At 46.0% G+C, this 24160-nt stretch overlaps 1 protein-coding gene across 2 annotated transcripts in view; it reads right to left on the bottom strand.

The window, feature by feature from the left end:
- Positions 1-1228, bottom strand: part of DNAH6 (dynein axonemal heavy chain 6) — a 1211389-nt gene extending 1210161 nt beyond the window's left edge. For both annotated transcript variants that reach the window (XM_069236637.1, XM_069236634.1), the window contains exon 1: positions 1019-1228. In XM_069236637.1, coding sequence (XP_069092738.1) covers positions 1019-1129 — 111 coding nt within the window. In that variant the 5' untranslated portion in view covers positions 1130-1228. The remainder of the gene's footprint in view (positions 1-1018) is intronic.
- Between the last annotated feature and the right edge of the window lie 22932 nt (positions 1229-24160).

The following is a 24160-nucleotide window of genomic DNA, read 5'->3' on the forward strand; positions in this document are numbered from 1 at the left end:
TTATATAATTTGCAAACACTATATAACCCTCTCAGAATAAGGTCTAACAAGAAACATTACAGTGAAATCCCTCAGGGTATGTCAGAGTTGGTGGCAATCATAAACCCCTGCCTACTAGAGTAATCTGTGAGACTACATGTAAACAAATTGTCTCTAGTATCCAGCCCGTTAATTTTCTCAACTCGGACCATAGTATATTAGATTAAATGAAACCGTGAATAAGGTTCTGTGTTTACTCCAGGAATTGTATGATTTAGTGTTCCATAAAAAATTATTAACGGGAGCCACAGGACCTTTACTAATTATTCCTCTTGTCATTACCACTCCATCACTTGAACCCCATATCTAAGTCCCCACAATCATCAGACTTCTCTTGCTTATGGCCTCCTAAATTTCTCACAAGTCTCGTTTCCCCTACCCCCTTTGTGTCTCTCTTTTTCACACCCACCCTTCTCCACTCTATTTACTTTCCCATCACCAAGTGGAAAACTTTTTTTTCCTGATGCTAGCACTTTGTTTCTCATAAGCAGGCCGCCTATGCTCAGGGCCGAGGTTCAGTTTACCCGAGCCTCATCTAGGCTCAGTCACTACCTAAAGAGAGATAAGCAGTGCTTAATTTGTGTTTCTTGTTTCCGGTGCTGAGCACCGGCACTTATTTTAGAGGGCCGGGGCTTATTCTTCTTCCTCAAGCATTTACCTCGAGCAAAAGAAACATATGGGAAAGTCGGATGAAGGGAAAAACGAAAAAGCGTCACAAAGGGAGAACGTAGAATGTTGCAAGAGTGAGCTGAAGGGGCAGGGAGTGGTTTTAAATGGATTGAAGAGGCCCGAGATGGCTTCAGGATTACGCTGCCGAAGTATTCCGTGTTCACACATTTATTGCAGCAGCTGCGTGTTTGAAGTGGGCTTTGGGCACCAAATTAAGCACTGGAGACAAGCCGTCAATTTAGAGCAGGCAGAACACCTGATAATATCCCATTTGAGCGGCGGGCGCGGCCAGTATGCGCTGAATGCTTACCCTTGCTCCCGGTTCCATGCTCGGCCGGGCCCAGGCACACACCCGCTGCGGCTGCGTTTGTAGGGGGTCCCGTCTACTCTCCATAGCCTCTCTCGCTCGTTGAGAGAGCATGACCTCGGGAGCCGCGCGCTTCTGAGAGTTGAAAACTTTGTTAGAAAGTTTCGCTGATTCTGCCGGGAGCCGCTGCAGCCGGTGCTGGGCTCCCCGGTGTTTACGGTCTCTAGGCAACGAATCTCGCTGCTTCCGGGGCCCGCGGCTCATTTTGCTGCATCCGCGTGACCATGGCAACAAGAGGACGCACGGACAGAGTAGACAGACAACCCTGAGAGCAGAAAGAATGGCCCCCTACTTGAGCCCACCCTACTCGAGTTCATACACTAAGACACCACACGAACAACCCGAGACGTTACTGTTTACCAGGCACATCTATGTTGTTTTGCTTTCCGTCTTCTGACACGTTTGCATTTGCTGTTCTCGCCGCACTTCTTACAGCGTTTAGAATTCAAAGGGCAGCAGAAGATTGTTATACTCCACGATTCAGGTTAAAGTTTTTATATTTTCGAAATATTTTTAAAGCACAGATTTTGCTCAAAACTTGAGGAGCGCTGAATAGAGGTTACACTACCGATTTCTTCCCCCATATCACCTTTCTGGCCAGTGATTTTGCCGCGAGGCAAGTTTAGGTCCTATAAATTGGGATGCTAATTAAACCTGACCGAAACATGTATATTTACATTTTCAAACCGAGCGAAATGTAAGAGCGATGGAATTATAATTATTCCTTCCTCTTGTAGTTTGTGAAATGTGCTTAGTTTATGCTTTATTGCGTACAAGCGGAGACTTAAGAACACCATAAAACAATTAGTACAGTCCTGCTTTCTTTGTGATTTTTAGTCCAGTTGAGCCCTGGGGCTGCCAGTGTTCATTTTCTATGCCAGTTGGGGGCTTGTTATCTCACCTTGATTTTTTTGTGGCATGTTTTAAGGAATGTTTTTAAAATACATTTAGCAAAACAGGCCATGTGTTGTGGAGTCAATCCTTTCAGACTAAACAGGATAGCCTGCCAGCATGTTCTGATACCATTGGTGTAAAAATGTTTTTCAGATACAGCTTTCTCCAGGGTAATAGAGCGGGGCAAATACAAAGGATGTGTAAGAAGTCTTACCGGTCATGTGCGCAAAGTCTGCATCGTCCATTCTTTGTGGATCTGAGACATTTGTTCAGTCTCCAATGCAGGAAGCAGTTCGAGTCTGGCGTGTAGCACTTTTATTTTTAGTGACGTTTGAAATATTTTAGCCATATAAGGTTGAGCTGTTGGAGCCTTATATGTGTTAATTGTCATCCAAGCGTGAGATCGAATTCTGAACTTATCTTTGTCCTTGCTCCAGGAGGCCAACTTGATTTGTTTGTTTAGAAGTTGCTTGAAATTCTTATGGGGTGAAAACTTTTGCCATAACTCCTCTGCCTGCAGGTTCTTTATGGCGAGAGCGATTCTCTTTAGCCAGGGGTTTGGAAATTCCACCTTGCTTCTGTTGATTTCCTCCCAAATCAGTGCTTTTAGAGTGTTTGGTTGGGCTAGTCTTAGCATCAATACGTATTTGAGTAATGCCCCTTCTTGAACTAATGTTTGACCTTGTAACCCGAATTCCAACCTAATCTGTGCTGGCGAGGAGCTGTGTGGGAGGCGGAAGAGAAGACAAAACACCTTGCTTTGTGCAATGTTCATGAAGTCGTTCAGTTTGCTTGGGTATATTTCCGAACTGTATCTTAAGGCTGACAGGAATTTTGCTTTTATCACTGTGAGTAGTGGACACCAGATTGGGGTTTGGAGTTTTGAGGCCAGGGCAAGCAGTGATGCCAACCTCGCTTTCAAGGTGTTTAGGTGCAGGTGAAGCGACCAGCGCTCCTGAAGCCAGATGCCGAGGTATTTATAGCTTCTGCTTCTTTCCAAGGATTGATTACCACCAAACCATTTAGTTTTCTTGATTATCCATTTGGCAAAAATTATTACCTTTGTTTTCTCCGTGTTTACCACCAACTCACTAGTCGTGCAATATTGATTGAAGGTGTTTAACATTTTTTGGAGCCTCTACCTGAGAGATTCAGTAAGACGATGTCTGCATATAGTAATGCAGTTAGGGGATAGTTGCTCAGTTTGGGAGGATGGGAGCCAATGATGTTTAGCTGTGTGCACAGATCTGCCAGATAGAGGTTGAAAAGCATTGGAGCCAGGACACAACCCTGTTTAACACCTCAGTCTATCTGGATTCTGGCCGACACTCTTCTGTTGTTTCCAACTTTCACCCTTGCCCAATTTTCTGAGTACAGAAGCTGTATTCCTTTTAGCAGCTCTGGAGGGATTTTAAGGTTTGCTAGTTTCCCCCATAGCTTGTTCCAGTCCACTGAATCGAAGGCTTTGGACAAGTCCACGAAGCAGGTGTAAAGGGCCATTTTTTTAAAATATATTTTTCAGCGAGCATGACTAACGTTATCAGAAGTGCTTGCAGATGGCCGGAAGCCGGTTTGATTCAGAGGTATTAAATTGAATTTGCTCGCCCATCCTTTGAGATCCTCAAGCAGGAGGCCCACAAATATTTTTGCATCAACGTCAAGCAGTGATATTAGACAGTAGCTGTCTGGGTTCCCGTAGGGGCCCTTCTTATAGATTGGGTGGAAAATTGCCCCTTTCCAGGAATCCGGAATTTTGTTTTCCGTGCTGATGGCATTATAAAGACTGCAGAGCAGGCCGGTCCAAAGGGCAGGGTCTTGTTTTAGTATTCCTGCTGGGAGACATTTTGTCCCAGGAGCCCCACTCTGTCTGCAGCGCCGAAATTGTTCCTCGATGTTTTATATTTTGACTGATAATGGCTTTGTCTTGCTGCTTGTGGTGGGAGAAGACTCCACTGTGTTAGGGCTGCCGTAGAGGTTGGAGATGGGTTCTATCCACTTTCTCTCCAGGACCGCATTACTTTGGTTCTCGGTTGTCCTGCGCTCCAGCTGATTAACTATAGACCACAGCGACCGGCTGTTCTTTTCCTTGGTGGCTTCCACGATTCTGATCCATTCCTGATCCATGTGAGCTTGCTTTGCTTCCCATATTGCCTTTTTGTATTCCTTTCTTAAATCCTAAAAGGTACTCTGGTAGCTGTTGCCTGGTGGTTGGTTCTTTAGGCTTCTGGCAATTTTGTTAAGCTGTTGTCTTTGTTGCCTTAATGTCTGTGTGAACCAGCTATTTCTGCTCAGTAGTCAGCCGGCCTTTTGAAATTATGTCCACCTGTTCTGTTTGATCTGACATTAAGTTGGCTTTCCATACTTCATATTTCTCCATGCACTTGTTAGACCATCTTATGCGATGACGGTGGCTTCCTGGATCTTGTTCTCCAATTCCTGGTAGTGGAGCAGCAAGAGCGTTATTGTTTGTTATTTTCATTGATCACTTTCGCATCTCACCTCTATGCTGAAATCCTGAAGTACTTGAAGATGTCTGTTGAGACAAAGGTGTAGTCTAGGGTGGAAGCTGACATCTTGGCGATGTGGCTTAGGTTCATTGGGATGTCTTTTGGGAATCTGCCATTTAGGGCCCCTAGTCCTAGTGCCTCTAGTAGTCTGACCAGGGGGTGATCACATTTGTCCTTGTACTTGAAGGGCGATTCTTGTGGTGGAATGCCCAAACGCTGGTCCACGGCAACTTCCCAGGAGCTTCTTTTGCCATTATTGGCCATGTTAAGGTGAAAATCACCTGTGATGATCCAGGGGGGCATTTAAAAATGCCGTTTTTAGGGCTAACAACTCTTTTTCTGTTGTGTCTAGCAAGTGCTGGTTACGCGTCATATTAGGGTTGATGTAAATATTTATTATTATTATGGGCATCAGTGTTTGTTCCAACATCCAGTTTTCGATAATAATAGCTAGCATATGAGCTGACTTCAGGTTTATGATCTTGGCACTGAAGGATTTGCGTGTGGTTATGTGGATTGAGAGGCCGCCTTTTGAGTGCCCTTTGGGTTTAGGTCTAGCTGCCGGGCATAGGAATTCTTCAAATCCAACTAGCGGATTTTCTGATACTTTCCAGGATTCCTGCAGGCAGATGATGTCGAAGTTGTTCAGATAGGATTCCAAGTTTGGGTCTTGCCTGATTTTACTGGCCCCTGCAGTGTTCCATGAAATTATATTTGTGACTCACAACTTGCTTTTGGACAGCGTTGGTCCAATTGGGAAAGTTTTGGCAGTGCAACTTCCAGATCTATCATTATGCTGCAGGGTTCCGTTAGGATCGATAAGTGGATTTGTACCAGCCGCGTCCCTCATTTTGCTGTCCACCTTCTTGACAATGCCTTATCTGTGAGATGCCCTCGGTGATGGATATAGAGATCTCTCTTGGGCTCTCGGTGAATGTAGGGGATGCCCCTTTAGCATGTTGCCGAACAGATTGCTGCTCGGGAAATAGTTGTCCTGAAGTTGTCACTTTTATTGGTCTCTTCTTGTGGGATTAGAAAGGGGGGTAATTTGCTTTGCGAGTTTCCTTTAACTCAATGCTCCAGTCTTCGAATGTCTCTGATTTGGACAGTACTAATTGTGCTATCTCTGTGCTGTTAAAGCAGACTTAGGTACTTTCACTGGTGTCACCTTTTTTTGGTGTTATGAAGGCCACGTATTGCAAATCTTTACTACGTATTTTTTCCAGTCCTTGGATTGCGCTGCAGATTCTCAGAAGAGCGCCATGATTAAGGATGTCCCAAGGGCCCTGTGATTTGTAGGAAGGGCAAAAAGTAAGGGTGTTAATGCCCCCAATTTTTGGGGGTGTCAGCTTAATTGTTGATTTCACACCGATTGTGGTGTGCATAGCTGTTGTAACTGCAGCATCTATGGTTGCCTTTTCTTCTGCTTTGGCTATCATTTGATTCATTGTATTTGTGTGTTGCGGGTGGTGTGGAGGGTTTGGAAAGGACTTTGTTGATTTTGCCGTTCAGTATGTAGACCCCTCGCGATTGGGGTCCCTGATCCGCTTGCTTGTGCCCTCTGAGTCCTTTCCAGGGAAGGATCCCAGTGGGTGCACCTTACATTGGTCTAAGTAGAGCTGGCTACTGCTGTATTCTTGTTCCCATGTTCTTTTCTGGTGTGTCAAGCTGGGGGTGGATCTATAATTTATTCCAGAACAGTCCATCTTCTCCATTGATGGAAGCGGTCTAGTTGCTTCTGGGGTTATAGACTGTGTTACGGTTATGGGTCCTGTGTGGTTGGGTTCTTGTCCATTTGAGTCTCCTATTGTGCTTTTCAGGCCCAGTGTCCCCATGATCTTGTGTCCGGTTTGTCCTGTTTTTCCTTCTTCTTGCAGCCTTATAGGATTGTTCCTGGGCAGTGGGGGCGGCCGATGGACTGTTGTTGTTGGTGACTTTGAGTCGCCTAGTTGGGGGGCTGTGTGTTGGTTATGGTTTGCCCTGGAGTTTCCTCATGGTGAGCTGCGATTGCCGTGGCTGGAGTGGTGTATGTATTTATGTTCCGACTCCTTCACCATTTTATTGTGCATTTTCCTGAGGCGTGTTTTGTTTTTCCTGGAAAGAAAAGGGATAAAGGGGCCATTCATGGCTGTGTGTTCCTGGCTTGAGTCTTCGACTGAAGATCCTAAAGCCTGTTCTGGACTTCCTGGGCTTGCTGCGTCCTGGTTGGGATGGATCGATGTTCTTTTTTGTGGGTTGTTTGTGCCTTGCGGGCTCTGTAGGAGGTGCTTGACGTTTCCCAGCTGGAGCAATTCCTGCTTTAGTTCTGTCACTAATGTTGACATGACTGATGGCAGTTCTGGAGTTTATCTAAAATTGGGCTACAGTGACACTGGTATGTCTGATTTACCTTGCCCTTGTCAGCCTTATTGTGGGACTGTGCTCTTCGAATGAGCGTGCTTAACTTGTCCAGCTTATTGACTATTGCCATTGGGGTGGTTTCCAAATTTTGCAGAATTTCGATTTGAGTATCCAATTTATCAGTATTGAAGATTGTTACACTAGTTATGGACGTCAGGGTGCTGTTTAGGGCTTCCCAACCAGTCCGCAGGGTGTCCTTCATGTCTGTGCGGCTGTGGTTTTGGGTTGTTTCAAGTGCCTGTTCCCCTATAGTGCTGGAATGTTTAACGCTTTTTTCTGTGTGTGCGAGGAGGGCGTCCTCTCCCTCTTCCTCTGCACACTGCTCCTCTTCTTTGTTGAAGACCTCCTCTAATTCTTCCTGTGTAAGTGTGGCCTCTCAGCAGGGGGATGTTAAATGTTTTGCTGAGGCTGGACCTGCTGATGCTGGTCCCGTTTTTTCCTTGTTACCATCTGTGCTGTTTTCATTGGGAGTGTGGTTTCTGGGTGTCCCGCCCTCTCCCCTGCCTTTTATCACTATGATAGGAGACACAGGGGGTCCCAACTTTTGAAGATTGATGGTATGCTCGAGAGAATTGTCCTGGGTAACATGGGAGGGTTGAGTGTTTAACGCACTTGGGCTGGACAAGTCCAGCATGGATTCTTGTGCCATTTTACTCCGGGGAACGGTTTCCCAGGAGGTGCCCAGTGTAATGGCACTATCGCTGAAAAATCTTCTATTTGGCTGTGGTCTTGGGAATATTTCTCCAGAGAGGGGTTTGCGGCAGACGTTATTCCCCAGTGGTGTAAAATACTTGTCAATTCCTTGGCCCCTAGTGCTTCGGCACCCACCTTGCCCCTGCTTATGCTCCCTGGGGGTACACACCTTAGACTCCTCAGACTCAAGGGCGCTCTGAGGATTGGCCTCTATTGCTGTTCAATGTCTCCTAGCGCGCTTCATCCTTCCCGTGCCCTGCTTGTTGGGCGCTGCTTTCTCTTTTTTCATTAGGTTTTGGATTCTGTCGTGGTCACTCAGGAGGATGGAGCTGCGTGTTCTCATAGCCCTTTGCTGTTTCTTACCCACTCTAAGTGTCTGTTGGTTGTGGCTGATAATTTCGCTGCTAATTGGGAAAATGGTATCTGATGATGTGGCGGCGCAAATACCTTGATTCCTGGGGTGCACCCCCCCTCTGGGCTGCTGATGGGCTGCTGATGGAGTCATCTGAGCCTCAGGATCAGGATCCCATTGAGCCCTGCTGGTTGCCCTACTGTGCTCCTGCCATAGCCCTGGTTGGTCCTGGTTGGGACCTGGGTGCCTGGTGGGAGGGACCCACTGGCTGGCCCGCTGGCTGGCTGGCTGGCTGGCTGCTGCTGGGGCCGTCTGAGCCCTTCTGGATCCTGCTGATGCTGATGCTGTGATCTTTTTGTAGCCTAGGTTGGCCCTAGTCCATCCTGGTGGGGCTTTGGAGAGGGCCTGTTGGCTCCTGCTGTGACCTGCTATGACCAGTGACCTGGTCCTGGCTTTGCCGTGTGGCCTGGGTGGCCTAGATGTCCTGGGGCTGAGGCCCCCCTCCCGGAGAGTGCAGCTGGCGAGCGGGTCTCCCGCCTCCCCACAAGCCGCACCTAGACCTAGCTGGGCTGCTTCCATGGAGGGCCGGGGCTCTTTCTTAGTGGCAGCCACCTGTGATGCACTTCAGGCAGCCACCTGCGATGCACTTCCGGCAGCCTCCTGCGATGCACTTCCGGTTTCGCTTCTGTAACGTCAGTAATTCAGAACGGAGTCTGCGCCCTGTGTGGTGTATGTGAGTCAGCAGGCGTGTCTGGGACCAATTGTGAAATGTGTCATTTTATATTTATTGAGCAAAATTAATCTTGACTGGATACCCTGATTTACATGTAATTATCCAAAATATATAGGTGCTCAACCCGAGCAGTGGAAATTAATAGTCTCCATCATTCCATTTTAAGGAATTAAGAGGCCCTGCTCAAACCATGTTATGTGGTCTTATTTTGGAGCGATTTTAAAATTCCTGGCAGCAGCCAAGAGGAGGAGAGTGATTGACAGCATATGTTTTATTTTTCACAAGCTCTGCCCATTCAACAAGCAAAAGTGTGACTGGAAAGATGTTCTAGATTATTAATTGGTTACATATTTTATTGTAATCTGTTTTAGGGGTTTAAGGCACCTCTGCCGAGAACTTTCTTAATCCAGAAAGGTTTTCGGAAATTATTTGTGTGCCCGAATGTAGGCGGCTGGCCTGGTTTGTAGTGGGAACCTGAGGTACTTCCACCTTATACCAGGACCAGTTATCCCTTATTAGTGAAATGTGGGCAGTGTGTAGCGATTTAGGCTGTATAGGGGTAGCTGTAGCAGAACACCCAAGGCTGAACTAGGAGACCTGAAAGACTCTTGCAATACCACTATAGTCACACAGTACTTATACACAATAAAAGACAATACTCAGTGTTACCAAAAATAAAGGTACTTTATTTTAGTGACACAAGGCCTGAAATATCCCAGAGGCAATACTCCTTCTGGAGGTAAGTATTATACACAATATATACACTAGTAACTAAAAACAGGTAAGTAAACAGTCATAGAATAGTGCAAGCAGTGAAAAACACAATAGATTTCAATGGGCCTAGGGGCAACACAAACCATATATTAAAATAGTGAAATGCAAAAGTTGTATTCCCTCCTAGGCAAGTGTAGTGTGTAGAGGGGCGCTGGGAGTGTAAGAAAACACCAAAGATAAGTAAAATTCCCCACCCCAGAGCCCAGGAAAGCAGGAGTAAAGTACAGCAAGTTTCCGCCGAACACACCACAAGTCGTGATGAAGAATTATGCAAGAACCAAGCAAGACTGCAAGCAACCAACAATGGATTCCCGGACCTGAAGACCTGTGGAGAGAGGAGACCAAGTCCAGAAGTTGATGAAGAGTCCAGGAAGAACAGGAGCACCTGCTCACCTGGAAGAAGGTGCAAAAGTGGATTCTCCAGTTGGAAGAAAAGTACAGAAATGCACCAAAGAAGATAGCTGCAGGTTCCTGCTTGGTGCAAGAGATGTCCCACGTTGAGTCATTGGATGCAGGCTGTTTGCATCACTGGATTCTGCTAGCAAGCCTTGGTTCACACAAGAACGCGTTTTGCGGCAAAGAGGAGCTGCTTGGACCCAAGAGGGACCTGGGGGTCTCAACTCAGACTGAGGAGACAGTGGGGGCTCTCGGCACTTCAGAGAGCCCTCAAAAGAGCAGGCAGCACTCACGGGAGTCCCAAGACATGGGGACAAAGGAGTTGCAAAGTGCGGTCATTGCAGCACTACACAGGAGGATCCCACGCCGCCGGGGAACAACTCAGAGAGCTGTGCGTCGCAGAATAGAGTGCTGGGGACCTGGGCTGGGCTGTGCACAAAGAACTTTTGGAAGAAGTGCACAGAGGCCCAAGGAGCTGCAGAAGAAGGCAATGCACAGGGGTAATGTCTGGCACGGGGAGGCAAGCTCTTACCGCTACCAAATTGGGACAACAGGACCCTTGGACAGTCAGGATCACTTTGGTCCACCACCTGTGTTCCAGGGATCACATTTGTCAACAGAAGAGGAGTCCCAGAGTACTGGTTGTCATCGCAGAGACAGGCCTGCTGAAGCAAGGAAGTGACTCTGTTACTCCACAGGAGATTCCTTCGGTTCTTCAGGTGCAGGGTGAAGACAGGCAGTCCTCAGAGCGTCCACACCTTGGAAACTGTTGCAGTTGCTGGCTGAAGCTGAAATTGCAGGTCACAGTAGCCTTCCTGGATACTTTGTTGCAGTTACAGCGGTTCCTGGAGCAGTCTGCGGTTGATCTGACGGTCAGAAGCTGAAACAGAGGATGCAGAGGAGTCCTGGTGGAGTCTTGCAAACTTGCAAACCGAATCTGAGGAAACACCCAGAGGAGAGATTGGCTAACTGCACAGGTATGCACCTATCAGGAGGGGTCTCTGACGTCACCTGCTGGCACTGGCCACTCAGATGCTCCCAAAGAGTCTCCACACCTTGGAATCCAAGATGGCTAATGCCAGGGACACTCTGGAGGAGCTCTGGGCAGCACCCCTGTGGTCGCTCCCATTTCCTTTGTCTAGTTTTGCACCAAAGCAGGGACCGGGGTCACTGAACCGGTGTAGACTGGATTTTGCAAGGAGGGCACCGTTTGTGCCCTTCAGAGCATTTCCAGAGGCTATGGGAGGGGGTGTAACCCCCCCTCTCCTAAAGGAAATTTATTTTTCTGCCTTCCTGGGAGTGAGATGCTCAATCCCTAGGAGGGTAGAAACCTGTCTGTGAGGTGGCAGCAGCTTGGGCTGCAGTGGAAACCTCAGGGATCTGGTTTGGCAGTACTGGGGGGTCCATGGTGGAGCCCCCAGGGTGCATGGAATTGCCCCCAATACCAGATTTTGATTAGGGGTTCAATTTCCCAATCTTAGACACGTCACATGGCCATATTTGGAGTTACCATTGTGAAGCTACATATATGTATTGACATATATGTAGTGCACGCTTAGAATGGTGTCCTGCACTCACGAAGTCTGGGGAATTAACCCTGGACAACGTGGGGGCACCTTTGCTAGAGCAATGGTGCCCTCACACATAGTACCTTTGCACCTAGCCTACAGTAACTGAAGGTTAGACATATAGGTGACTTATAAGTTATCTGGTGCAGTGGAAAATGACTGTGAAATAGTGTGTGCACTATTTCATTCAGGCTGCAGTGGCAGTCCTGAAGGAGTGTTTGTATGAGCTCCTTATAGGTGGCAAAAGAAAAGCTGCAGCCCATAAGGATATCCTGTAACCCCAATGCCCTGGGTACCTAGGTACCATATACTAGGGACTTATAAGGGGGGACCAGTGTGCCAATTAGAATTGGTATTTGGAGTCACTAAACTATAGTGACAAATTTGGTACTCAGAGAGAGCATAAGCCCTGGAGTTCTGGTTAGCAGAACTCCAGTGAAACAGTTAAACATACTGAAAACACATCTAGGCCACAAACGATGAGCACTGGGGTCCTGACTAGCAGGATCCCAGCGAGACAGTAAAAACACACTGACAAACATGTAGTAATTGGGGGTAACATGCCAAGAAAGATGGTACTTTCCTACACAACCTACACAACCCCCCCAAAAGAGGGACAATAAGGCTAACCTTGCCCAGATGAGTCTTCATTGTCTAAGTGGAAATATCTGGAGAGTCCATCTGCATTGGAGTGGTTACTCAGCAGGTCTATGTTCCACTGTAAAGTCCATCCCCTGTAGAGAAATGAACCACCTCAACAATTTAGGGTTTTCTCCTTTCATCCGTTTTAACCATAAGAGAGGTTTATGGTCTGTCTGAACTATGAAGTGAGTCCCAAATAAGTATGGTCTCAACTTCTTCAGGGCCCAAACCACAGCAAAGGCCTCCCTCTCTATGGCTGACCAATGCGTTTCTCTAGGGGTCAACCTCCTACTGATAAAAGCAACAGCTTGATCCTGGCCCTCTTAGTTTAGTTGTGAAAGCACTGCCCCAACTTCCAGTTCAGAAGCATCTGTCTGGACAATTAATGTTTTAGAGTAATTTGGGCTCTTTAGGACAGGTGCGGTACACATAGCCTGCTTAAGCTCCCCAAAAGCTTTTTGACAGGTGGCTGTCCACAATTCCTTTTTAGGCATCCTTTTAGAGGTGAGGTCATTAAGAGGGGTAACAATGCAGCCTTAGTTCTTAATGAACCTCCTGTAATACCCATTGAGACCAAGAAAGGCTCTGACCTGGGTCTGAGTAGTGGGGGAGCCCAGTCTAAAATAGTCTGTATCTTCCCCTGTAGTGGTTCAGTCTGCTCTCCACCTACCAGGTGGGCCAGATAAACCACTTTCCCCTGCCCTATCTGGCATTTTGAAGCCTTGATAGTGAGGCCTGCCTTTTGCAGGACCTCCAAAAATTTCTACAGGTGGACCAGGTGGTCATCCCAGGTGGAGCTAAATACATCAATATCATCTAGATATGTTGCACTGAATGCTTCTAGACCTTGAAGAACTGTGTTCACCAGCCTCTGGAAAGTGTCAGGTGCATTTTCCAGACATAAGGGCATAACTGTAAATTGATAATGCTTTCCAATGCTTGAAAATTCAGTTTTTGGTTTAGCATCCTCTGATAATTTGATCTGCCAATACCCTGCAGTCAAATCGAAGGTGCTTAGATACTTGACAGATGCCAGTGTATCTATAAGCTCATCTACTCTGGGTATAGGGTGAGCATCCGTTTTTGTTACTGTGTTGAGCCCTCTGTAGTCTACACAAAACCTAATTTCTCTTTTTCCATCTTTACTATGAGGTTTGGGGACAAGTATGACTGGGCTGGCCCTGGGGCTGTCTGAGTGTTCAATGACACCTAGGTCCAACATTTTCTGAACCTCAGATTTAATACAATCCCTGGCATGGTCAGGCTGCCTATAAATCTTACTTTTGACAGGCAAACTGTCTCCAGTATCAATGGTATGTTCACACCAAGTAGTGGTACCAGGTGTGAGTGAGAAGAGTTCAGAAAATTGGCCTAGTAAATTTGTACAGCCCTCCCTCTGCTCTGCTATGAGGCAGTCTGCAAGTACAACTCCTTCCTCTAAGCCATCAGCTTCAGTGTTGGAGAAGAGGTCAGGGAGAGGGTCACTCTCTTCCTCCTGCCCCTCATCTGTGGCCGTGAGTAGGGTCAAATCTGCCCTATCATAGTAGGGTTTAAGGCGGCTGACATGAAGTACCCTAAGGGGACTCCTGGCAGTGCCAAGGTCTACCAAATAGGTGATCTCACCCTTCTTTTCCACAAAAAGATGTGGTTCACTCCATTTGATTGGAGTGCTCTTGGTGCCACAGGCTCCAAAACCCATACCTTCTGTCCTGGGTGGTACTCAGTCAGGACGGCCGTCTGGTCATGCCATTGCTTTTGAAGTTCTTGGCTGGCCTGAAGGTTCTTAGTGGCCTTTTTAATGTACTCAGCCGCTCTTGATCTTAGGCCAAGCACATAATCCACAATGTCTTGTTTAGGGGCTTCAAGAGTTGCTACCACCCCTCTTTCACAAGAGCAAGGAAACACCTTACAGGGTGACCAAATAGGAGTTCAAAGGGGCTGGTGCCCACTCCTTTTTTTAGGTACCTCCCTGTAAAGAAAAAGGAGGCATGGCAGGAGGACATCCCATCTCCTTCTGAGTTTTTCAGAGAGTCCCATGATCATGCCTGTGAGAGTTTTGTTAAATCTCTCAACCAGTCCATTTGTTTGTGAATGATAGGGTGTGGTGAATTTATAGGTTACACCACACTCCTTCCACATAGATTTTAAGTATGCAGACATGAAGTTACTACCCTTGTCTGAAACTACCTCTTTAGGAAAGCCCACCCTGGAAAATATTCCCAGGGGGGCCTTTGTTACTGCAGAAGTTGTAGTGGTCCTTAAGGGGATGGCTTCTGGGTCTCTTGTGGCATGACCTGCTACCACTAAGATGAGTCTGTTACCAGAAGCAGTTGGAGAGTCAAGAGGGCCAACAATGTCAACCCCTACCCTTTCAAAGGGCACCCCAACCACTGGCAGTGGAATTAAGGAGGCCTTTGGGGTGCCACCAGTTTTTCCACTGGCCTGGCAAGTAACACAAGAGCGACAAAACTCTTTTGTGTCCTCTGACAAGTGAGGCCAGTGAAAGTGAAGGACAAGTCTGTCCCAGGTCTTACTTTGCCCCAGATGTCCAGCCAGGGAAATATCATGTGCAAGAGTTAGGAGGAATTCCTTATACTGCAAGGGAATGATCAGCCTCCTGGTAGCACCAGGTTTTGGGTCCCTTGCCTCAGTATAAAGGAGATTGTTCTCCCAGTAAACTCCATGTGAGTCACTGATATCCCCATTTTGCTGTTTGACAGCTTGCTGTCTTACACCCTCTAGTGTGGGACAGGTCTACTCTGCCACACTCAGTTCCTTCCTGGCAGGCCACCCTGCACCCTAGAGCTCAGCTGTGTCAGCCTGAAGCTCCTCTGGTGTAGGTTCTGCACAAGGAGTTGACTCCTCCTCATCAAAAGGGGAATCTTCTGGAGAGGGAGGGCTAGTGGACAATGGTTTGCCCTTTCTACCCCTTGTTTTTGGGAGCACTTGGTCCATTGTTCCAGGATCCAGGTTTCCCTGTCCTCTTTGCTTCTTGGTCTGAGCCCTGGTAAGAGCAAAGCTGTGCCCTGGAATGCCCAGCATGGCTGCATGGGCCTCCAACTCCACTTCAGCCCAAGCTGAAGTTGTCAAATCATTGCCCAATATACACTCTACAGGTAAGTCAGTGGATACCACAAACATTTTAGGACCGTAACCCCCCCCCCCCAGTTGAGATTCACAACAGCCATGGGGTGGCTAATGGTGTTGTTATGGGTGTCAGTAACTTGGTACTGATGACCAAGTAGGTGTTGCTCAGGGGAAACCAGTTTCTCCATCACCATAGTGACACTGGCACCTGTGTCCCTGTAGGCCTCAATCTGAACACCATTTATCAGGGGTAGCTGCTAGTACTTATCCATATTAAGGGGACAAGCAACTAGGGTGGCAAGGTCAATGCCACCATCAGAGACTAAAACAGCCTCAGTGGTCTCCCTAACTAGACCACCCCTACTACATTACCAAAAGTGAGCCAAGCTACACCCTTTGTTTGGCTATTTGTAGAGATTTTCCCACCACCACTGCTATTACTAGTGGCACTACTGGAAGCAGTGGGGGTTGTGGTGGTGGGAGGCTTGGTGTTCCTCTTGGGACGAGTGGGGTCACTTGCCCAATGGCCTTGTCTTACATGAATAACACCAAGGCTTTTTCTGATGGTTAGAAGAGGATTTGGGCCCACCACCCCAGAGGATTTTCGTGGGCCAGATGAAGACTCTGGGGCATATTTATACTCTGTTTGCGCCGGAATTGCGTCGTTTTTTTTTAACGCAATTCCGACGCAAAACTAACTCCATATTTATACTTTGGCGTTAGACGCGTCTAGCGCCAAAGTCCATGGAGTTTGCGTCATTTTTTAGCGTGGACACCTACTTTGCGTTAATGATATGCAAGGTAGGTGTTCCCGTCTAAAAAATTGACTCCGAGGCATGTGCGCCGTATTTACACTCCCGGGCAAAATTCACGCCCGGGAGTGGGCGGGTCAAAAGAAATGACGTACGCCCGCTTTTGTGCTGTTTTTTAGCGCCTGGACAAGGCAGGCGTTAAGGGACCTGTGGGCTCGGAAGGAGCCCAGAGGTGCCCTGCCATGCCCCCAGGGACACCCCCTGTCACCCTTGCCCACCCCAGGAGGACACCCAAGGCTGGAGGGACCCATCCCAGGGACATTAAGGTAAGTTCCGGTAAGTATTTTTTTTAAAAAAATTTGTGGCATAGGGGGGCCTAATTTGTGCCCCCCTACATGCCACTATGCCCAATGACCATGCCCAGGGGACAGAAGTCTCCTGGGCATGGCCATTGGGCAAGGGGGCATGACTCCTGTCTTTGCTAAGACAGGAGTCATTTCTATGGGGGTTGGGAGTCGAAAAAAATGGCGCAAATCGGGTTGAGGCGAAAAATTTGCCTCAGCCTGACTTGCCCCATTTTTGGGCGCCCAAGCTCCATATCCCCCTACGCCGGCGCTGCCTGGTGTACGTCGTTTTTTTCCACGCACACCAGGCAGCGCCGGCGGCTAATGCCGGCTAACGTCATTGATTAAATACGGCGCCCGCATGGCGCTTCAGAATGGCGTTAGCCGGCGCTAATTTTTTTGACGCAAAACTGCGTTAGCGCAGTTTTGCGTCAAAAAGTATAAATATGGCCCTCTGACTTTTTGTCTTTGTCCCCACCCTTGTCATGTGACTTACCATTCTTCTTCTTGCTGTCCTTGTCACCCCCTGTATGAGCTTTTCTGCTCACCCTTGTTCTGACCCATTTGTCTGCCTTCTTTCCCAATTCTTGGGGAGAGGTAAGATCTGAGTCCATAAGATACTGGTGTAACAAATCAGACACACAATTGTTAAGAATATGCTCTCTCAAGATCAGATTATACAAACTTTCATAATCAGACACCTTGCTGCCATGCAACCAACATTATAAGGACTTCACTGAACAGTCCACAAAGTCTATCCAATCTTGTGAAGAAGACTTTTCTGGTTTCTCTGAACTTAATCCTATATTGTTAAGTGGTTAAGTCAAATCCATCCAAGAGTGCAGTCTTCAGAACATTGTAATTGTCTGAGTCATCTTCTTTGACAGTAAGGAGTCTATCTCTCCCCTTGCCAGAGAAGGACAACCACAGAATAGCAGCCCACTGTACCTGAGGGACCTTCTGGACTTTACAGGCCCTCTCAAGTGCAGCAAACTACTTGTAAATGTCATCCCCCTTCTTGCAAGGGGGGACAATTGTGTGCAGGTTTCTAGAGTCAAATGTGTGTGCTTTAACATTGGAATTTCTGAAACTACTGCTGCTGCCACCATGGGGAACTAACCCCTACCCCTGTATTACCCTTTCCACACCTAGGGATTCCCTATCTAATGCCAACTGTTGCTGCTGTAGCCTCAGTCTGGCCTCCTCCAACCTCTGCTTTCTGAGTTCCCTATCTAGGGACTGGTCCTCAGGGTTGGATGTGTGGGACACTTCTGACACAGAAGTGACATGGGAGTGAGCAGAGGTTGATCTTTCCCTAACTTGTGTAACTCTAGTAACCTGGCCTATAGGGGTGAAGGGTGAGTTACCTGTGTGTGCCCCCTCCCCACTACCATCTACACTAGGTGGTTTGTTGAGGGAAAGATCTGTGGAAGGACCCTCCCCTACATCTTCAGGACCTTCTCCTGAATCTACCTGGTCAGAATCTCCCTCTACCTCCCCTTCTGGTTGTACATGACCATCAGGATGCGCCTGGTCATCTTGTAAGAGGAAATTCAAGAGGAAATCCATGTTAGGGTTCTTCCCAATCCCTAAGCTTCTTTCTAAATAGAGACCCCTCAAACTTTTGAAATTTAGATTTTCATAAGTGGTCTTGACAACCCTGGGGGTAGCCTCTATAGAAGACATAGTGATAGAAAAAGTTGGAGAGAAGAGTAAGAAGTAAGCAAACTATTTCACCTAACTTTTTAAAGGAAAAGAAAAAACTTTCCAGAAGTTTGTAAAACCTTTAAAATGTTTGGAAAAACTTTTTGGAAGTGAAAACAATGACTACTAGGTATGATTGTATATAGCTCCAAGTATTGGAGTACACTTTTCTTGTAAAAAGCACCAGTGACAAAGTGGTAAAGCAATTGCAAGTACTTATCCCACCGCTGCACCACCAATGTAGGAGGCTTGCCTGGATTGTAGTGGGTACCTAAGGTACTTACACCTTATACCAGGTCCAGTCATCCCTTATTAGTGAAATCTAGGCAGTGTCTAGCAGCTTAGGCTGTCTAGGGGTAGCTATAGCAGAGCAGCCAAGGCCGAACCAGGAGACATGCAAAGCTCTTGCGATACCACTATAGTCACACAGTACTTATATACAATAAAATACAATACTCAGTGTTACCAAAAATAAAGGTACTTTATTTTAGTGACACGAGGCCAAAAATATCCTAGAGGCAATACTCCTTCTGGAGGTAAGTATTATATACAATATATACACTAGTAACCAAAATCAGGTAAGTAAACAGTCATAGAATAGTGCAAGCAGTGAAAACCCCAATAGATTGCAATGGGCCTAGGGGCAACACAAACCATATACTAAAATAGTGGAATGCGAAAGTCGGATTCCCCCCTAGGCAAGTGTAGTGTGTAGAGGGGCGCTAGGAGTGTAAGAAAAAAACCAAGGCAAGTAAAATACCCCACCTCAGAGCCCAGGAATGCAGGAGCAAAGTATAGCAAATTTCCTCAGAACACACTGCAAGTCGTGATGGAGAAGTATGCAAAAACCAAGCAAGACTGCAAGCAACCAACAATGGATTCCTGGACCTGAAGACCTGTGGAGAGAGGAGACCAAGTCCAGAAGTCGATGAAGAGTCCAGGAAGAACAGGAGCCCCTGCCCTCCTGGAAGAAGGTGCAAAAGTGGATTCTCCGGTTGGAAGAAAAGTACAGAAATGCACCAAAGAAGATAGCTGCGGGTTCCTGCTTGGTGCAAGAGATGTACCACGTTGGATGCAGGCTGTTTGCGTCACTGGATTCCGCCAACAAGCCTTGGTTCACGCAAGAACGTGTTTTGCGTCAAAGATAAGCTGCCCGGACCCAGGAGGGACCTGTGGGTCTCAACTCAGACTGAGGAGACAGAGGGGGCTCTCAGCACTTTAAAGAGCCCTCAGAAGACCAGGCAGCACCCACAGGAGTTCCAGGACACAGGGACAAAGGAGTTGCAAAGTGCGGTCATCGCAGCACTACACAGGAGGATCCCACGCTGCCGAAGAACAACTCAGAGAGCTGTGCATCACAGGATGGAGTGCTGGAGACCTGGGCTAGGCTGTGCACGAAGAACTTTCGGAAGAAGTGTCCCTTGACCATATCTCACGCCTGCCATTGTAGAGCCTGTGTGTGCAGTTTACTGTCACTTCGACTCGGCATTTAAAATTACTTGCCAAGCCTTAAACCCCCCTTTTATTACAAATCAGTCACCCCTAAGGTAGGCCATAGGGCAGGGTGCTATGTAAGTAAAATGCAGGACATGTACTTGTAAGCTTTACATGTCCTATTAGTGAAAAACTTGGAAAGCCATTTTTCACTATTGTGAAGCTGCTTCTCTCATAAGCCAGCATTGGAAATTCCCTTATATACTTTTAAGTGATAATTTCTGATCTGAAAGGAGTGGCATTGCCATGTTTGGTATGGTTGGAATGGTAGTGGGAAACCCTGCTTACTGGTGAAGTTGGATTTAACACTACTATTTTAGAAATGCAACTTTTAGAAAATATGCATTTCTCTGCACTTACTGCTCTCTGTGCCTTACAGCTTGTCTCCAATCCATGTTTGGCCTGTGCTAGTTGACAGCTCCCCTTGGGCATTCCACCCAGACAGCCATAAACACAGCGCACTCCGCTGCATCTGCATTCATCTGCATACTGATGGGTCTTCATGGGCAGGAAGGGTGGAGGGGCCCTCACTTACACTTCAAAGGGGTAGTGGCTTGACTCCACACAAAGGACTGATAACCCCCCACAGATCTCATGGCAGACAGGACTGGGTTGAAACTGGTGTACTTCAAAACCACTCTTTGAACTCTCCTCCACTTCAAAGGCGCATTTGGGTATCTATATTGATTCTGTGACCCATTAAAACTAGACCCTTCTAGACCCACAATTGGACTCTGTCAGAAGGACTGCATGGCTGCCCAAAAGACTCAACTGGACTGCTTTTCTGGAAGGACTGTTCTTCTGCTTGTTGCCCTGCTGCCTGCTGCTCTCTGACTCTGCCGGAAGGACTTTGCCATCCGATCACAAGTGATCTCCAAGGCCTTTTCAGCTTGCCTTCTGTTAAGGAGTCTCAGGGCCAGGACTTCACCTAAAAGAGAAAATCCACACCTCAACGCGCCGTGCCAGAAAAATCAATGCACCACCACTCTCACAGCAGAAAAATGGACACAACGTCTGCAGAATCCACACAGCACCTGCCCATGGCTGAAAAATTGATGCAGCGCCTGTAGAGTAGACGCAGCTCCTGTTTCACCATGGTTCCATCATCATAGTAGGTCTGGATTTTCCATGAATCATCCCTGGGTGTCAATTTGTCATCTACCCCACACCGCAGTAAGGAACCGAGGTTGCATGTCCAGAAACTGATGCATTGCCTTTCCTGTGAGGGAAGAATCAATACATTACCTTTCTTGCCAGTAAGGAACTGACGCATCGTCTCCCCTGTGAGGAAAGAATCGATGCATCGCCTCCCCGTGCAGTGAGGAACCGATGCATCGATTTGCTTTTGATCCGTTCCAGGTACTTTGTGCTTAAGGGATACATCCATTGATTCCTATGGGTTAAGACCTAGTTAAACCTCTAAGAGGTGATATCTTGACCTGTGTATATTGGACCTTTGTTGTATTGGTCTTGTTTTATTCAGATAAATATTATCTGTTTTTTTTAAACTGTCGTGGAATACTTTTTGTGGTGTTTTCACTGTGGTACTGTACGAGGTATTGCACAAATAATTTAAACATTGTCTTCTAAGTTAAGCCTGCCTGCTCTGTGCCAAGCTACTGGAGGGTGAGCACGGAATAATAAGTTTGTGTTGTGACCTGCCCTGACTAGGATTGTTGTCCCTACTTGGACAGGGTGCATACCTCTGCCAATTAGAGACCCAAATTCTAACAGCAGTTCTTTCTGACACAAAAGGGATGTCGTTAACTTTGTTTTGTCACAACTTGAGCATATGACACACTCTTTGGCTACTTGATCTATCTCTTTGTTAATAGAAGGCCTACAGAAAGACAATCTTATACTTTTTTGTCATGGTAGCCCCTAAATTACCTTCATGTGCTCGAACTATTATTACATTCTGTAAAGAAACTGGTGGTACTAATTTATCTGCTCTCACTAACAGGCCACCTTCCACTGATAACTCATCTGCCTTTTTTACAAACATCTTTAAATCAAAGTCAAGGTGCCTCTTCTTTGACCAACCGAACTCTACATATTTTATGACACTGGCCATGGTAGCACCACCTTTAACCATTTTGCGCCATGCCTGTTCAGTGACTGCACATATCTGTGGTAAATCTACAGCTGTCACTATACATTCTTCTTCATCCTCATCGCCCTTGTTTTCTTCATCTTCTTCCACAGATTCTGATGAACATGATAAGTAATCTGCACATCCATTCTTACTACAAGAAAAGTAGTCTAGTACAAAGTCAAATTGCAACAGTTTCATTGATAATCTGACAATACGTGGTGTAAAGCCTCGGAGATTCTTGCCACTCAAATAAAAAATTAATGGCTTATTGTCGGTTTGTATTGCAAATTTTCTTTCCCCACACATAATTCCGGAACTTCATGACTGCCCACCAGCAAGAAAAAAGTTCCTTTTCAATCACTGAATATTATTTCTCAGAATTTGTCATTACTCGTGATGCAAAACCAATTGTGTGAACTTCTCCATCCTTCTCTTGACTAAGGACTGCCCCAATTCAGGATCATAGGTCCTCAATATTCTAGGAGAAGGTAACTGTTTATTTTACCCCTTCAAAAACACATTGGCACTCAGCGCTCCATTCAAGTGTGACACCCTTCATCAACATGCGAGACAATGGTCTCATTTTAGTTGCATAATTTTGAATGAATCTTGAATACAATTCGCACATTTCCAGTAATGACTTCAACCCTGCTTTATACACTGGGGGTTTTGTCTGTGTAATGCTAGTCACCAAATCTTGGGTGCAATTCCATGGCTCGTTACAAGATGACCTAACTGTTTAACCCTATCAGTAAGGAATACACATTTGTCTGTCTGAACACTTTTTGACTGAAACCTCCTCAAGACTTCTTCAACTATTTCATCATGTGTTTGTCTATTGAGTGGAAGATCAACATATCATCCTGAAAAATTTGTAACGCCTGAATTCCTTTCAGCATATTGGTCATTACTCGCTGGAAAACTGAGGTTGCCGAAGCTAATCCAAAAGGCACTCGACAATAATGGTAAGTGCCAAACGGAGGGACAAAGGCTGTCAAGTGTCTCAAATTCAGCTCCAACCCAATTTGATGGTAAGCTGAGGCTAAATCTAATTTTGGAAAATATTTAGCTTCTTTCAAACTGGCTAACATCTCATTGATATTTGGTAAGGGATGAGAATCCACTCAGATGTCTTTATTTAGGCAGCAGAGGTGCATGCAGACCATTAACTCACCATTCTGTTTGCAGGCCACCACTAATGGGGACAACCACAATGATGAATCAATGGGTTAAATTATACCATACTTGCACAAAGAGTCTAACTCCTCTAGATCCTGACAAATACTAAAGGGAACACTTCTCATTTTATGTTTGAGTGGTCTTGCTCATTTTTTTTTACTACTATTTAGTGTTTATATTCTTTGATCTTTCCCAACTCCCTGGACAACACATTCATTTTTAATCATAACTTTTTCTAACCTTCATTTTCCCTTACTGCCAACACTTGCTCTTGTGTACCTGGACTCAAAATCATACCGAACAAACCTTGGTGGAACTACCATACAAATTCAACCCCTTGTGGCCCATTTAAATTCTACCTGCGATCCTCCTTCCATTAAACTCTAATATGTCTCCAATATATCCACACAAAACAATGTTCCGGCATACATATGATACTGCCTTGCAATCTGGTGGTAACATTGGTCTAGTGGGACATGTACTATCTTATAACTCTTGAGTTATCATAGTAATGCGGGCTCCCAAGTATTTTAACAATTTTAAGTTCTTATCACCTACTATGATTTTAACATAAGGATCCACATACAGATCTGGATTACCAGTCTTCACATCATCACTTTGTACTACTAACACCATGTCACTCAGATCTTTCTCAATGTTCACCTCTTCTTTATCACAAAACAATTAATCTGTGATACACCTGGCAGATGGCTGTTGTTTTTTTTTTTAGCTGATTGGCAAACTTTAGCAAATGTCCTAATTTTTTCACATATTATACATGTCACGTTTTTAGCTGGACACTGTCTTCCTCCTTTTACATGCATACGATTTCCACAGTGGAAACATATATATATTGTTGTGAGAAGAATGAATTGACTTTGTCTATTTGCTTGTTGTCTTTGAAATTTCTGATTCCACTTGTTTTCACAACAGCAACTGAATCAGAACTTTTACTTTCTAGTTCTTTAGCCGATAACTGTGAAGTTTCTATACTTTTAGTTGTTTTTATAGTGTTCTCTAATGGTGGATTACCCATAGATAATAACGTTTGCTTGATCATCTTGTCATTACAATGACTTATAAATTTGTCTCTAACTAGCTGATTGTGAGAAAGTAGCCTCTTTTTAGTATGGTTACCCCCATTTTTGGCCTATTTGTCAGTGTGTTTTTACTGTCTCTCTGGGATCCTGCTAGCCAGGACCCCAGTGCTCATAGTTTGAAACCTATTTGTCAGTGTGTTTTTACTGTCTCACTTGGATCCTGCTAGCCCGAGCCCCAGTGCTCATAGTTTGTGGCCTGTGTGTTGTCAGTATGCTTAACTGTGTCACTGGAGTTCTACTAACCAGAACTCCAGAGTGTATGCTCTCTCTGTGTACCAAATTTGCCACTATAGTTTAGTGACTCCATATTCCAATTCTGATTAGCACACTGGACCCCCTTTGCATTTTCTATAAATGTGCTGTTGCTAATA

The sequence above is a fragment of the Pleurodeles waltl genome, chromosome 1_2 (assembly GCF_031143425.1).
Source record: "Pleurodeles waltl isolate 20211129_DDA chromosome 1_2, aPleWal1.hap1.20221129, whole genome shotgun sequence".
Lineage (NCBI taxonomy): Eukaryota > Metazoa > Chordata > Amphibia > Caudata > Salamandridae > Pleurodeles > Pleurodeles waltl.